The sequence below is a fragment of the Accipiter gentilis genome, chromosome 3 (genome assembly GCF_929443795.1).
Source record: "Accipiter gentilis chromosome 3, bAccGen1.1, whole genome shotgun sequence".
Lineage (NCBI taxonomy): Eukaryota > Metazoa > Chordata > Aves > Accipitriformes > Accipitridae > Astur > Astur gentilis.
The window spans coordinates 37,246,143-37,259,861 of record NC_064882.1 but is presented as its reverse complement, the minus strand read 5'-3'; the positions used below and the strand labels follow the sequence as shown (position 1 = coordinate 37,259,861).

The window sequence follows — 13,719 nt, the reverse complement described above, 5'->3', positions numbered from 1 at the left end:
TCCTGATGACCCCCATGGCATTTCCAATCCGCAACACGCCTGCCAGGTATTTGCCAGTCTCTTGTCTCCCAGAAAAAGCCACTCCAGGCCATTGGGCAGGAAATCCAGATAAAGTTTCCTGGAGCACTACCTTCAAGTTGGCAAAAAGTATGTCAATGGCAGGATGCCATTTTGGATATCACGTATCAGCCTTGTTGGAAATCTGACACAAACTACATCCTACTGTCAGGACTGTATATCCAATGTTTGTTTTATCTAACATGTCAGCAAGAGGGAATCCACAACTTTGCCTCCTCCGGTGAATGCTCCCGCCTTGTAAGATACATGTTCTCACCTCCAGCATAGCACTAAATTCTTCGATCCTTTTTGCAGCATCCAAAAAAATGGGGCAAAGTGTGTTTTCCCCCTACCTCCTCCTGTCCCCAAATAACTCAGAGCGTGGTGAATGAAGCAGCAAGCTAACAAGAGTTTTGTCTACGTCGGGAAGGTGGGGGAATGAAACTGAGACCTCTCACTGAATGCTTCCTGCTCCGTTAGAAAAGTAGAGCAAGCCCGTCTCTGGTGGGGAGGGGGCGGTGAGAAGAAGAGAGAAAGAAAAATTTACCTGCAGAACTGGCTGTGCATACTGAGCAGAGGAAGATGCCTTTTGGTAATGCTAAACAAGGCAGTTAAGCTTCATTGCAAATCAAGACTGAGAGGACTACAGATCTTCTCGCTCTTCCTTAGTTTCTGTATGCTGTAGACCTTAGCTTCCTAATTCTCTATGGAAATTAAAACTAAAAGATGTTCTGCACCTCCAGAAATGTTCAATGCTTTGTGAAGTTGAGTGGTACTGTAAAGTATGTGCATGACAACACCCTCAATTGGCATGAATAAGCTTCATTAATTAACTTAATAGCAAATGTAGCAGTTTAACTATGTTCTGTTTTATTCCTTTAAAATGTGGCTTATAGTTTAATAGCTTTAGAAGTTTATTGTTGCAATAGCTTTAAAGTTTATTATTGCTTTTTTCTTCTCTACTATTTTCTTGATACTAAGAAAAAGATCAAAGATTTATTTCACTTGTATGTCTTGGAGGTGACAATTTAATATGTTTAACTATATGTAACATACTCCTTTCTTAAAGTGACCACCATTTTGTTTAGGAAACCAAAGGTAAGCTAACAATTGTAGGTATCATTAAACTCATGTTTATTCACAGATAAATGCTGTAGTCTATCAAAACATTTTGGCACAAAACTGACTAAAAAATAGCTGAAAATTTAGCATCCCTCCCCCCCCCCCCCGAGATATCTGGTCCTTATGTTGCAGCTGAAATTAAAGTCTGAAGCATCAAGTTTTTGTAGTGGCACGGCAGAGGAGGGAGGCATGTGGAGGCAGACAGGAAGACAGTAAAACTGGAAAGATTCCATGGACATTTGTTGGGTTTTTTTTTTAAATACTGTATTTACACAAAATTGGAGAGAGTACAAATACTTTACTAAGAAGACAAAACCATTATAGTACATTCAATTTAAACACAGGCAGTACTATAGATGCAAAACACGGAGGCCTAAGGTACTTACATGGGGGAAAAAAAGCATCAGAAAGGCCTCAGAGATTAAAAGTAGGAGATAGGAGAACATTGTATTTGTTATGCAGCATCACCTTTCCTTGACTTCAATGGGATTGCAGTAAGATGCTCTCCTTCCTCATTGTGGATGGTGGGAAAAACCTTCTCAATGTGCTGACTGCTCAACACTGATTTTACAAAACGGTTAAGCATGTACATAATTTTCAGCTTGGGAATAGAGCTGTTAACTTCAAAGGAAAATATATTTGTGCCTAATCACATGCTTACATGCTTAGTTTGACCAGGAATAGCCTTCTCAATGCTTAATAGGGTCAAGTCCATCGTTACATAAAAAATAAGTGTTCTTTACTGTCTTCTTTCTTTTTTTTTTTTCTTAAAATATACTTTAGAATTGCTTTAATTTTCCCCTATGTACTTGATTAGAAAATAGTAGCTCACTGAATGCCATAGAATATTTTGATTCATGTCTTATATAATCAAAGGAATATTGTTCAAAAATAATTCCCACATTTTTCAAAGCCTGTTTAGATTTAAAAATAAATAAAAGAGAAAAATACATATAATAATAAAGCAGCTTCGTGTTTCTGGGCATTTGGCAGCAGGTCTGTTATAATATCCCTCCAACATCTCTTGGTATCAGTTAAAATCACCAGATTAATTAATCATTATAAAAGAAAAGATTGTACAATATTATTACAATCCACGAAATATAGCCAATGCATGAAATATTTTACACATTATATATATCCCTTGAAAAGAATTAATATACTTTAGCCTGTTCTTGAAAAACAGATAGCTTCTGAAGTAATATATCTTAAACACAGTGGTATCTGTCACTTCTACTTTCTAACTGATTTTTTTTTTTTCTGAATAAAAGCTTGTTTGAATAGGACTACTAGCTCAGTGATGGAACTACGGTGCTATTTAACTAAATTCCATATATGTCTTCATTACTGTTGCTGCAATTGTTGTAATCACATACCACTGAAGTGCTAAATATTAGTAACTCAGATATGTGGACTTTGGTTATGCTTGATAGAATACTGGCATATCAAATATATGTACCACTTCCTAAAGGCTATGTTACAATCATGATGCCTAGTAATAAATAATAATAACAACAATCTCAGATTCAAAGTGCTGACTCACTCGAGGCACCAATACAATAAATCAATCAATTAAAAGACTTATTCGTAATGTTCAAAACTAACAGAGCAGATCCTGGGCTGCCAAGTTACACGTGCAGCACAGAGGACTCTGAACCTCTCCTTCCAACCTGGGGATTCCTGTGGTCCCAGAAGACACTGGAGTATCACATCTGATGTGGAACGCTCCGAGACATACCAAGTTTTCAGACACGAAACATTAAAAACAATAGGCTTCTCTAAAGCCTCCAAAGGCTCTCTTAAAACCCCTCAAGCCTACTCTATCCACTCAGGCACAAGGCTTTGCCATATATTGTACTCGGCTGCAGACCAGGGAAGAGCCTCTCCGGAAAGTCCACAATGAAAAGCATCGCATTAATGCAGCTTTCATGCCCTGGAGACGCTGTCACCACTGTCGGCACGAGAGGGAAAAGGCAGCTTTCCAGCAGCAGCAAACACCTGTCTCACTCGAAGGGGAATGCTTTTCATGTTGTTAGTTTGTTCTGTGCAAGCAGTAATCGTTTTCGGTGTCGAGAGAGCTGTTGTACCCCGATGACGGATACAGGTCCCTCTTAAGTATCCTGTTGACGATGTTGATCAGAACTTTTTTGTACTGTTGACGTAAAAGTGAGTACACAAATGGATCTGATGCAGCCTTACTGTAGGTGAGGCACTTGCTTATAATTCCCCAGTAGTAATTTATGGTAACAAAAGGAAGGAGCTCTATCAACCTGTTAAACATTAAAGAGAGAGGGAAACACTTGAGTGTTATATTCACACTGAGCCCAGTGCTCAACTCGTGCTTCATAAAACATTAAAGTAACACTTATTTTCTTACAGTACACAGTCCCTGCAGGAGAAGGGCCCTGTACTTACTTCTCGGATACAATGAAGGCAAAGGGAACTTCCCTATCAAGGCTACTGGGAGACAAGAATTATTCCCTCTATGAAAAGAGACAAACACTGTGTTTTCAACATGAATGCTCCCATGCATCAGAGATAAGAAATTGCTGCAGTTTATCGCTCACTTTCTGAATTTAGAGAGTTGTGCTGGTAAGTGGTCAAAATCATGGTGACACAATTAACTACCCCTCTCCCGTGGCAAGCTTGAGATAGACACATGTGACTTGGGGCATCCAGGCTCACTCAACTCTAGTCTAGTGACACTTGAGACATTTGGGCATAACCCCCTTGGCATCAGGCTGCTGCTCCTGGAAGTTGTGGGTCTCCTCTGAGTCCCGTGTCACATCTGCCAAGCTATGTAGAGGTTTTGGATACTGTGAAGCGTCTGAAATGATACCACAAACCTGGTCTAGACCACTGAATCCAACCCCTCAGATACAGAAGAGTGAACCTGCATTACACTACTGCTGTGAATTATCATGTATGCAAAGAGGATTCATGTTAGACTGTTGCAGTATGAAGAACAACACGGCGGTATCTCAGAGTGATTTGGGTGGCACCTGCCATCCCATAGTATGCTTAGGAGCACAACTGCATCTACTTACCTGTGAAAGTTTCTGCGTGCACTTGGCTGACCGCTAGTTTGGCCAAAGAAAACAAGGAGACAACACTTTTATCATCATTATATGACCAGCCAGCTCTCTCCAGACCTGCGTCTCCTAGTCTGTGCTTCATGGATGATTAGTGGCCTCAGCACCTCAGTTCAGATGGGCGTATTAATCATGGGGGGAGAAACTGCAACTAAGTTAAACCATTTTTCCACAGAAGGGAGAGCAAACCTTCAGAGTGTTCCAGCAAATGTCTGGCATAGAGCTCATCTGCAGTGGGCAAACTCTCCAGGAAGGTGGAAAGAACAGGGTGAGAAGTTTTATTACCTGTACATCTTTTGTGAAACCTTTTGCAGGAGCAAGAATGTGCTATTTTGCTATATTTGTTCCAGAAGAAAAAAAAGTACCATGAGATAAACCAGCCCTTTTCGGTACCCTAAAACATCACTGTTTGAAGATGTAAGATCAGAAGCTTTCTCAAAGCTTGAAGAACCTTCTGGCCTCCTTCCAAAGTGCAGAGCTCCCAACTTGCAGGGTGCTGACTTTTGAAGCCGTTCCGATCCCTCCTCATAGAAAAGCTGACTTACCACCACTAGGACTGACCATTGCAACAAGTGGTTGAACTCTGACAGGAAAATTTCTCATTTGTATGCATAAAAGTGAAACCATTCCTATGGCAAGTGCATTAAAAACCAGATGACTTCTGTCTGAAGCTGCTTGGAAAAAATTCCGGTGAATTCAAAACAGAGGGAACAGGAAGACACAAAATGTGAGAAACAAATAAATGCACAATAAATGACACTTGCTGCGTGGTTGCTTAGGTTCGTACCATCCCGTATATTGTCCTAAGACAAGCAACATACATTTGATATTTACACAATTGATGTTTTTATAAAGACCCTAAATAAAAAGAATAAGGTATCTTTCTGTCATGAAAACAGATGCATTACTATGTGTTCCCTTTAATGTATTATGGGCTCAAACATAATTGCACTGAAGCCAACAGAAGAAAAATTACACAGATTTTAATAAGATAAAGGGCCTGGCCAAATCAAGTCAGCCTTAGAAATATTCATCCGAGTGCATCTTAGTATCATTTTCTTGTTTTCAGTGCTGTTACAAAAAAGATGAAATTCATCTGTTGGCTCTTAGCGAACAGACGAATATATTGGTAATCTCATTCATATTTCTGAAATGAGGACCAAATACTGAGCTCACAACGCAACCTGAGTCACCAGGCCAAAGAGCGAGAAAACAGGGAGGCTATCTTTCACATTGCCTCCATGGAGATTGCTTCAGTGCCACCCCCTTTAAAACCGGAATGGGGGAAGAGGGGAGAAATGGGCATAGCAGCAAGTCCTCCAACCTCACCTCCACCGACACCTCTTATCTAGTGCTGCCTGGACACTGTCTTGCCCTTGGGGCAAAGAGCCTTTGAGGATGTCCTCCCCAAATGCTTCCCATTTCTCTGTCACTGAACCAACTCAGTCCTTGTGACTGAGACAGAAGCCGTACCTTGACACACGCGTTTACATAAACCAACCCTCAGTCTTCTCTCTGGTGACACGTGAGGTACCAGTTTGTCACACATAGAAAATGCACCATCTCGCATTTGCCAAATGCAAGGTCTGAAGAAGGAAGTCACTTTTATTTTAGAAGTTTATGAGAAATATCTCCACCCTGAAAAATGTGGCAATGCTGGAATTTGCTGAGCTTGGTAATGTTCAGATAAAAAGAAGATGGCAAAATCTACTTTGCTCAATATAATTATTTCCTGACTATGGCAAAAGGGAATAGAAAATTACTCAGAATGTACTGAACGGTGATCAATTAACCTTTTAACTCTGTGATGTAATGCTAATATTTGTAATAATCCTTTCAACTGCAGAAAAAAAAATGCAGTTATCCAGGCAATCAGTCAGGACTCCCCTCCAACATATAAATGGGAACCAAAATAAATGTCATCCTAAAGATAAAAAACATTGTCATTTCTGTGCACTGGCCTAAATCTATCCCCCTACCCATGTAAGAAAAGGGCAACGACAATGATCATAAATGGCCTTCTATATATGTGACTGTGTAAGATCAGCGTACTAAAGCTGGCCAGTTTCTGTGAGCTGGTGCGGCTGCGGACCCCAGCAGCCTGGTAGCAACCTTGAGGAAGCCCTCACCAGGGTGGTTTTGCAGACTAGTGCACCTTCCTCAGCAGAAGTCAGTACTCTTCAAGGGTGTCTTGAACACACTGTGAAGTGGGAAATATTTTAAAAAATCACTTGTGAAAGATGTAGCCCATTTTAGTTTAGAGATTAAAGGCTAAATCCCGAGGTGCTGCAATTCGGTATAGTTACATTGGCTTCCAGCTCACTGATTTATGCAAGATTTAAAAATAATAACCATATGTTGTATAAAGACTATACAAGTACGGAACGAGAATGATGCATGACTACTTAAAGAGGTGCAAACCACCAGGGTGGGTGCCAATAACTCTGGCCAGTTGAGGAGCATGGTGTTTCCTATACATTTTAAAAGTCTAATTATTGGTTTTCCTGGGAGATAACTCTTGCACCTCATCACAAGGCCACGCTGCACCATTAGCAATACATTTACAGACATTAATGTTTTCAGACACAAAGCTTATCAGACAAATTATCAGCCTAGATAAATTTAAATTATGTCACCTCAGCTTTCAATAGCAGCAAACTTGGCCTTACGCCTTTAAAAAAAAAAAAAAAAGCTAATCAGGAAAAGCTGTCTGCTTTCCTCTCTACTGCTCGGGTTGTGCTAATAAGAAGGGTGGCGAGTCTTTTAAACTGCTTTCATCTCCCACTGGCATGTAATTAATTCCTGGTACTCGTCCTAAAAGCCTCTCGCTCTTGGCAGAGGCACCCAGACCTGGCTGCAATGAGGAAAGGAGGAGAGCCAGAGGCTGCCCAGGCTTCGCCCAGTGGGCTTGGTGTGCGGGCAGGGTCGGCGTGAGTGTGTGTGTGTGTGTGTGTGTGTGTGTGTGTGTTTGTGTGTGTGTGTGCGCTCTGCCCCTCAGAACCAGCCCTGGGTCAGGTTCTGACACCCCAAAAAAGCTGTAGTCCGTGGGTCGTCGTTGTCTCCCCCCTCCCCCAGGGCACCTGGGCATCAGAGGGCATACTGGTCCCAGCAAGTCCCCCACCCCAGCAGGAGATACTAACCTGGTGATAATGTAAGGACCAAAACAGATCACGAACGACCCTATAAAAATACTGATTTTCTTGGTTGCCCGCTGCCTCCTCCGTTTCTGCTCATTAAGACAGCGCTGCTTCACACTGCAAAGGGAAAAGAGCAGTCGGTGGGTGAAGGCAAGAAGCAGGGAGGCAAGATGTGAGCCCAGGGGAGAGGGGAAGGACTCGCTCCCGGCCCCAGGGCCCCTGCCCCGGGCGAGGGGAGGGCAGGGCAGCCCCCACGGGAGGGGAGGGCAGCTCTGGCCCCGCCAAACCTGGGGACATCGCACTCGCCGAAGCAGCAGCTCCCTGGTAAAGGCAGCTCGGGCAAGTGGGAGCACCCGGTGAGCGGGACTAGCGTTCAGACAAAGCAGGCTAGGAATGCACAAGCCACCGTCTCGTGGCACTATAAGCAGCGTCTGAAACTAGAGGCGGAAGCGTTCGCCCTGTGGCCGGGGCAGGCAGGGGCATGGGAAAGGGAGCTGGGGAGGCAGGACACCCTCTCCACCCCGGGCACCTACCGCAAGCACCCCGGGGCTGTGAATACGAACACACACGCATTACCTGGGGTGGATATCCACCAGCAACACCAGAGTCTGCATGGTAATAATGTCTATCCGCTTGCAGTGGAATCGGGCAACTTTCAACACCTTTAAATAGGTGAAACACAAGATCACCAGCGACAGCATGAAACTGGTGGAGTGAAAGACGATGGTGAACACTGTAAACCTTCTCCGCTCCGTCTCTTCCTTCAGGTGTAAGGTGCAAGAGGCATAAACGTTGCTGTAATCTACCCACGAGTAAAACAAGGATACCAAGGGGAACGTGAGGGAGTGGAGCCACGAGTAGCCCATCAATATCACAGCATCCTTATACCGCATCTTGCTGGTGTAGCTTAAGGGGAACACCACGGCAATCCATTTGTCGATGCTGAGCGCTGCCATGCTCAGCATCGTGTTGGAAGCCAGGAAAGTTTCCAGGAAACCCACCGCCTTGCAGACGCAGCCTCCGAGGGGTTGCTGGTTCCTCAGGATCCCCAGCAGGGTGAAAGGCATGTTCAGGACGGTGAGGAGCAGGTTGCAAAAGGACAAGTTCACCAGGAAAACCCCGGCGACCTGCTTGCGGATCTCCGTACTGTAGACGAAGCATAGCAGCACCAGGAGGTTGGAGAGCAGAGAGACGACCAGCACCAGCACGAGGAGCAACGCCAGCAGCACGCCTGCCAAGTCCATCTCTCAGCGGGTCGCCTGGAGCGGGCGAGGGCAGGAGGAAGGGGGCATCCGAGCCGGCACCGCAGCCTCGCCTGCCGCCGCCCGCGGCCGCCCGCGCATGTTGCCGGCGGCGCGGGCCGGGGGAGCGGGGAGAAGAGCCGGGGGCAGCGGCGTGTAGGGAGAGGAGCAGGGGGCGGGGAGCAGAGCCGAGGCTGCAGAGAGAGGAGCGAGGGGTGCGGGCTGGGCGGCCGGCCGCGGCGGAGGGGAGGGGAGGGGAGGGGAGGGGACCCGCGGGGGGAGAGAGGGGCCGGGGGGTCCCTGACAGCGGTGCCAGGCAGCGGGGGGAGAGAGGTCCGGGAGGAGTGGGGCCGGAGCCGAGGGTAGGGGCGCCGGGGGCACCCGGCCACCGGAGCCGGAGGTAGCGGGGCCGGGGCGCCCGGGGACTGGAGCCGGGGCTAGCGGGGCCGGGGGGAGCGGGGAGCTGGGGGGAGCGCGGAGCGGGGCTGGGGGGTAGCGGGGAGCGGGGCCGGGGGTAGCGGGGAGCTGGGGGTAGCGGGGAGCCGGGGAGCCGGGGGTAGCGGGGAACTGGGGGGAGCGGGGAGCGGGGCTGGGGGTAGCGGGGAGCTGGGCGTAGCGGGGCCGGGGGTAGTGGGGAGCCGGGGATAGGGGTAGTGGGGAGCCGGGGGTAGCGGGGAGCCCGGGGTAGCCGGCAGCGGGGCCGGGAGTAGCGGGGAGCTGGGCGTAGCGGGGCGCCGGGGGTAGCGGGGAGCCGGGGGTATTGGGGAGCCGGGGGTAGCGGGGAGCGGGGCTGAGGGTAGCGGGGAGCCGGGGGTAGCGGGGACTGTGGCCGGGGGGAGCGGGGAGCGGGGAGCCGGGGCTAGCGGGGAGCCGGGTCTGAGGGTAGCGGGGAGCCGGGGATAGAGGGGAGCCGAGGGTAGCGGGGAGCGGGGCTGAGGCGAGCGGGAACCGGGGGGAGCGGGGAGCCGGGGGTAGAGGGGAGCCGGGGGTAGCGGGGAGCGGGGCTGAGGGGAGCGGGAACCGGGGGGAGCGGGCAGCCGGGGCAGCGGGGCCCGAGTCGGGGGCGCGGTGCTCGCTGCGCGCTGTCCGCGGTGCTGAAGCGGGCGCTGCCCCGACGGCCGCCCGCCCGCCCTTCAGGCCGCGGTCCGCGCTGCCCCCCCGCGCCGGCGCCCTCTCGGTGGCCCGCCGCGGCTCCCCCTCCGCCGGGCGCACGGCCTGCTTCAGGCACTGAGCATCTTCCCCCGGTGCCCAGCCCCTGAAATACTCCAGCCGCCGAGCCTCCCGCCGCGACTCATGCGCAGACGAGCGGCTGCGAGGCACCGGCTCAGCCAGGGATCGCGGAGTCGGTCTGATCGGCTCCCGGACCGCAGGCGACAGCGACGGGAAGCCCAACTTTCCGCTAATGCGAAGCTCGGGAAGGATCGGAACCTGGCGACGAGCTGCTAGTAGCTTAATACCTGCGCTGCGCTCAGGCACACCCCGCGCGCACCACCGTCTGCTCCCGGCGTTCCCGGAACCTGTCGAAAAGCCGGCGTCCGTGCCCCTTGGAAGGCTTCCATCCCCTCCACCTGAGGGATCACCTGCCGTTTCCCCCCCCCTTTTATTTCATAGTGCCTAGAGGAGCTGCGGTTGCCCTCTGGGTATTCACACCGTCCCCATCGGCCAGCTATGAGGGGTGTTTCTCGGTTAGAGACTTCCCTTTGGCCACTTGGACTCACACTTTTAAAGCCCCAGCTGGCTGAACAAGTGCCCGCGTTAGGGTGGTGCTGGCACATTCTGTGGAAAACCAAAGTCTCTCTCTTGCCATTTTCCATTTACACTGTTAACACAACCTTTCGATGGTAAGAAACGTTCTTTCAGTTATTGCACTGTGGCAAAAGCTGAAAAGACAGACATGAAAGAGGCCAGAAATTCTCCCTCTGCACCTGTCAGGAAAGTGGATCACATGGCTAATTCCCAAAGATGCCATAAATCTTTGTCTTAGATTTTTTAAAAAAAAAATAAGAAGAAAAAAAAATATATAAGGAAAAAAAGAAGGTGTAAGTCACAGTGCACCAAAACACTGGTACAGAAAAAATCTGCCATGTCTAATCATTGTCACATTTTACAGTTGATCACCAGAATTGACATGAAGAAAAAGGAGAAGAAAAGGTAGCTTCCCCACTATCCAAAACGACTATTAATATCCTAAGGACATGTTGTATTGTATATGTTGTCCCTACAATGTAGCCTTGTCACGCAAGTGTGACCACTGTGTGAATAACTGCACGTAAAACTGCTCAAAAGAGCCTGAAGGCAATGTTGTTGGGGTTTTTTTTCCAATGGCAGTTACAAATTTTGGATCAGGCCCTAATTGAAAAGCTTGCTATGGTAAGTTATACGTTTTAAGGAAAGAGCAAAGCAACAAGACATGAGATGTGTTATTTGGAAGAGAACCAGTATTGTATTATTCCTCAGGATGGAAAGAAAATGAATGTTTTCTTTGATCAGAAAGCTGTCAAATCCAAAGTTAAAAAAGAGCAGATACTTTCGACAGTGCTTATGCTTGACAAACAAAAATCCAATATATATCTGTGTAAGCATTTGAGAAAAAAAATCTATAAAAGCATGACAGTACCAGTTCCCTCAGAGTTCAGTTGTGTTTCTGTCATCAGGCAACCAACACTGCAGAGCCAAACACTGCACAGAGGGTTGGGAAAAACTGAGTCATCATGGGAGAAGCTGGCTGTGTCCATGCAGACCAGAGGTTCTGCAATTACTCCCTCTCTCACAGCAGCAATTCTTAAGGTTCCTACTAGTCAGAACCCATCTATGACCTACCTTTCATTTAATAGTACCACAAGGTTATGGAGCTTTTACGTTAGCCATCTGGGATTAGAGGCTGTCTGTGTAGTGATGTCAGGTGGGTAGATGTTATTTTATATCATCACAGAGACAACCTAGATGTGCTGTTCTCTTACTGTGATAGCTACTTGAGAAGCTATTTCCTGTTGGATCCAGACAGAAGGCAACTTCTGTCTCTTTCTTTCTCTCTCTTCTGCTCATACACACATAATTTCTCTCATACAGCCTTTTCAAATGAAGAATGAATTGTTTCTGAAAACTAATGGGGAAAGAACACATCAAAATCAGACAAGAAAAGAAAGAGAAAAAGGTGGCAAGTAGCCGAAAGCCAGGAAAAAAATTATTCTGCTTTTTCACATGTACAGTGAGTTGTATGGTCCCCTGCAATAACATCCTGGGCTCAAAGAACCCGGTAGGGATGATGTTGTTAGATTTCCCCCTTTGTTTTCAGTGGACCTTGGTCAATGTGACAAGTTAAATATATGCATAACTTCCTGTGGGATGTGGGTCCTCTGCTGACCCTTTCCCATTTACAGGCAGCAACCCACAATACTTCACACCAGCCACCTTTCAGTCTGATGTTGAAATGCCCATTTACAGCTTACGAGGCTGAAAACAGTTGCCTGCGTGAGACCAGAAGTCTTGAACTTGCCACTGGGGGTTTGCAAAAGTAGGCGTCTACTGCCTTAGCCCCTGAAAACACATATACTCATGCCACCTTTTTGCATGTAAGCACACATATGTAAATCACTACAAATGCTCACCACAGTCACACTAAACACACATATTTTCCTAATCAAGATCTTACAGTATTTACTTTCGTAATCAAAGATGTTGTCTTGATTCAAACTGGGGACTGTGGAGACTGCTGCAATACAAATAAGAAGAGGGGGAAAAAAAGAGGTGTTTGTCATTAATTATCCTTTAATAGACATAGACTATTCAACACAGATTAGGTAAGTACTTGAGACTTTTATTCTAATAGCTGCATCATTCATTAAACCTACACATTCATCTGTTCTGAATATTGACCACAACTTATTGGATTTAATGGTTAATGGACTGTATTCATTGGAAAGGAATAGGGGATGATTCAAATTGCCTTTTAGTTTCACTCCAGGAGAGACGTGTCATGCAAACTTCGACGTAGATCACAACCGAGCATAGTTCAGCTCTAATCAATGTATTCTGCAATGGCTAGGAACACATTTAATTTGGTTCTAAATTTAAGAAAGCACCATGAAAGAAGGCGATCTCAAACAAGTTATAACAAACAATAAATCAACAGAGAAAAGCAACCCTTTCCCCCAGATTCTCTTACGACAGGTGAAGAGAGGGAAATTAAATTACATTAACCAATATCGGCACAAATGGAATGACTCACAGATCTGATGTTAAGAACAAAGCTTTTCACTTCTAGGCCACTTGCTAAAAAGTGACCCATTTCAAAAGTGAGCAAGAATGGTTAATACCCATGGAAATATCTTCTCACCACCACAATGGCAGCAGGTGTGTTATTGTTATTGCACTAGTTTTAGTTAATGAAGCTTTAGTGAAGCTAGAGTCCTTCAGTCCATCAAGACTCAGCAGCATCTTAATTTTTTTTTTATTCCCTCATACTTTTTTATTTCCTCTTTCTTTTCAGAGTCCTACTTTATTATCATTTGAACTATAGGGTCTCTGAGCAAGCAGGGCATCCTTACCTGCTAGACTAATACAGTTTTTATTCCTTCTGGAACTGTAAGACAAACAAGCAAGCAGATAGTAGCAATGTAATAACTGACATGCTGTTAGTCTCTTCAGCAAAGATGCGAGGCCTGACTCACCAGTCTAATACAATTCTGCAAGACTGTTCCCGTGGCAGAATTCCAGTGGGCACATTTACCACCTGTGGAATAGCTTTATCATAAAGGTCTTCCTAAAATGGAATAAAGCCAAACTGAAAGGTCTATACATTCCTCCTGTAGACCCCTACTTTGCAGGGAAAAAGTTGGAGCAGTAAAAGCATGTGTATTTATCATAACTACCTACAAAGGCAGAAAAGCAAAAGAAATATGAAGCTCGATCATGCAACAGTTCTGCAGACTGAAATTATTTAAAAATTGCTTAAATATTGTAATGAGGAATCTCATAGTTCAACAGATAATCTTGCAGTTTTATTAAAACTATACACTTGCAAAAATCTTTTGTCTCATGTTTGTGTTTATGCAACCTAGACATATTCCT

The 13,719-nt window shown here is 46.4% G+C and overlaps 1 protein-coding gene across 1 annotated transcript; it reads right to left on the bottom strand.

Annotated features, from left to right (window-relative positions):
• Positions 1 to 1,530: 1,530 nt before the first annotated feature.
• Positions 1,531 to 8,837, bottom strand: GPR78 (G protein-coupled receptor 78). Its single transcript, XM_049791058.1, has 3 exons — positions 7,985 to 8,837; positions 7,412 to 7,525; positions 1,531 to 3,449 (listed from the first exon to the last, which is right to left on the bottom strand). The coding sequence occupies exons 1-3, from the start codon at positions 8,650 to 8,652 to the stop codon at positions 3,212 to 3,214; spliced, it is 1,020 nt and encodes a 339-aa protein (XP_049647015.1). The 5' UTR covers positions 8,653 to 8,837; the 3' UTR covers positions 1,531 to 3,211.
• Positions 8,838 to 13,719: the final 4,882 nt, after the last annotated feature.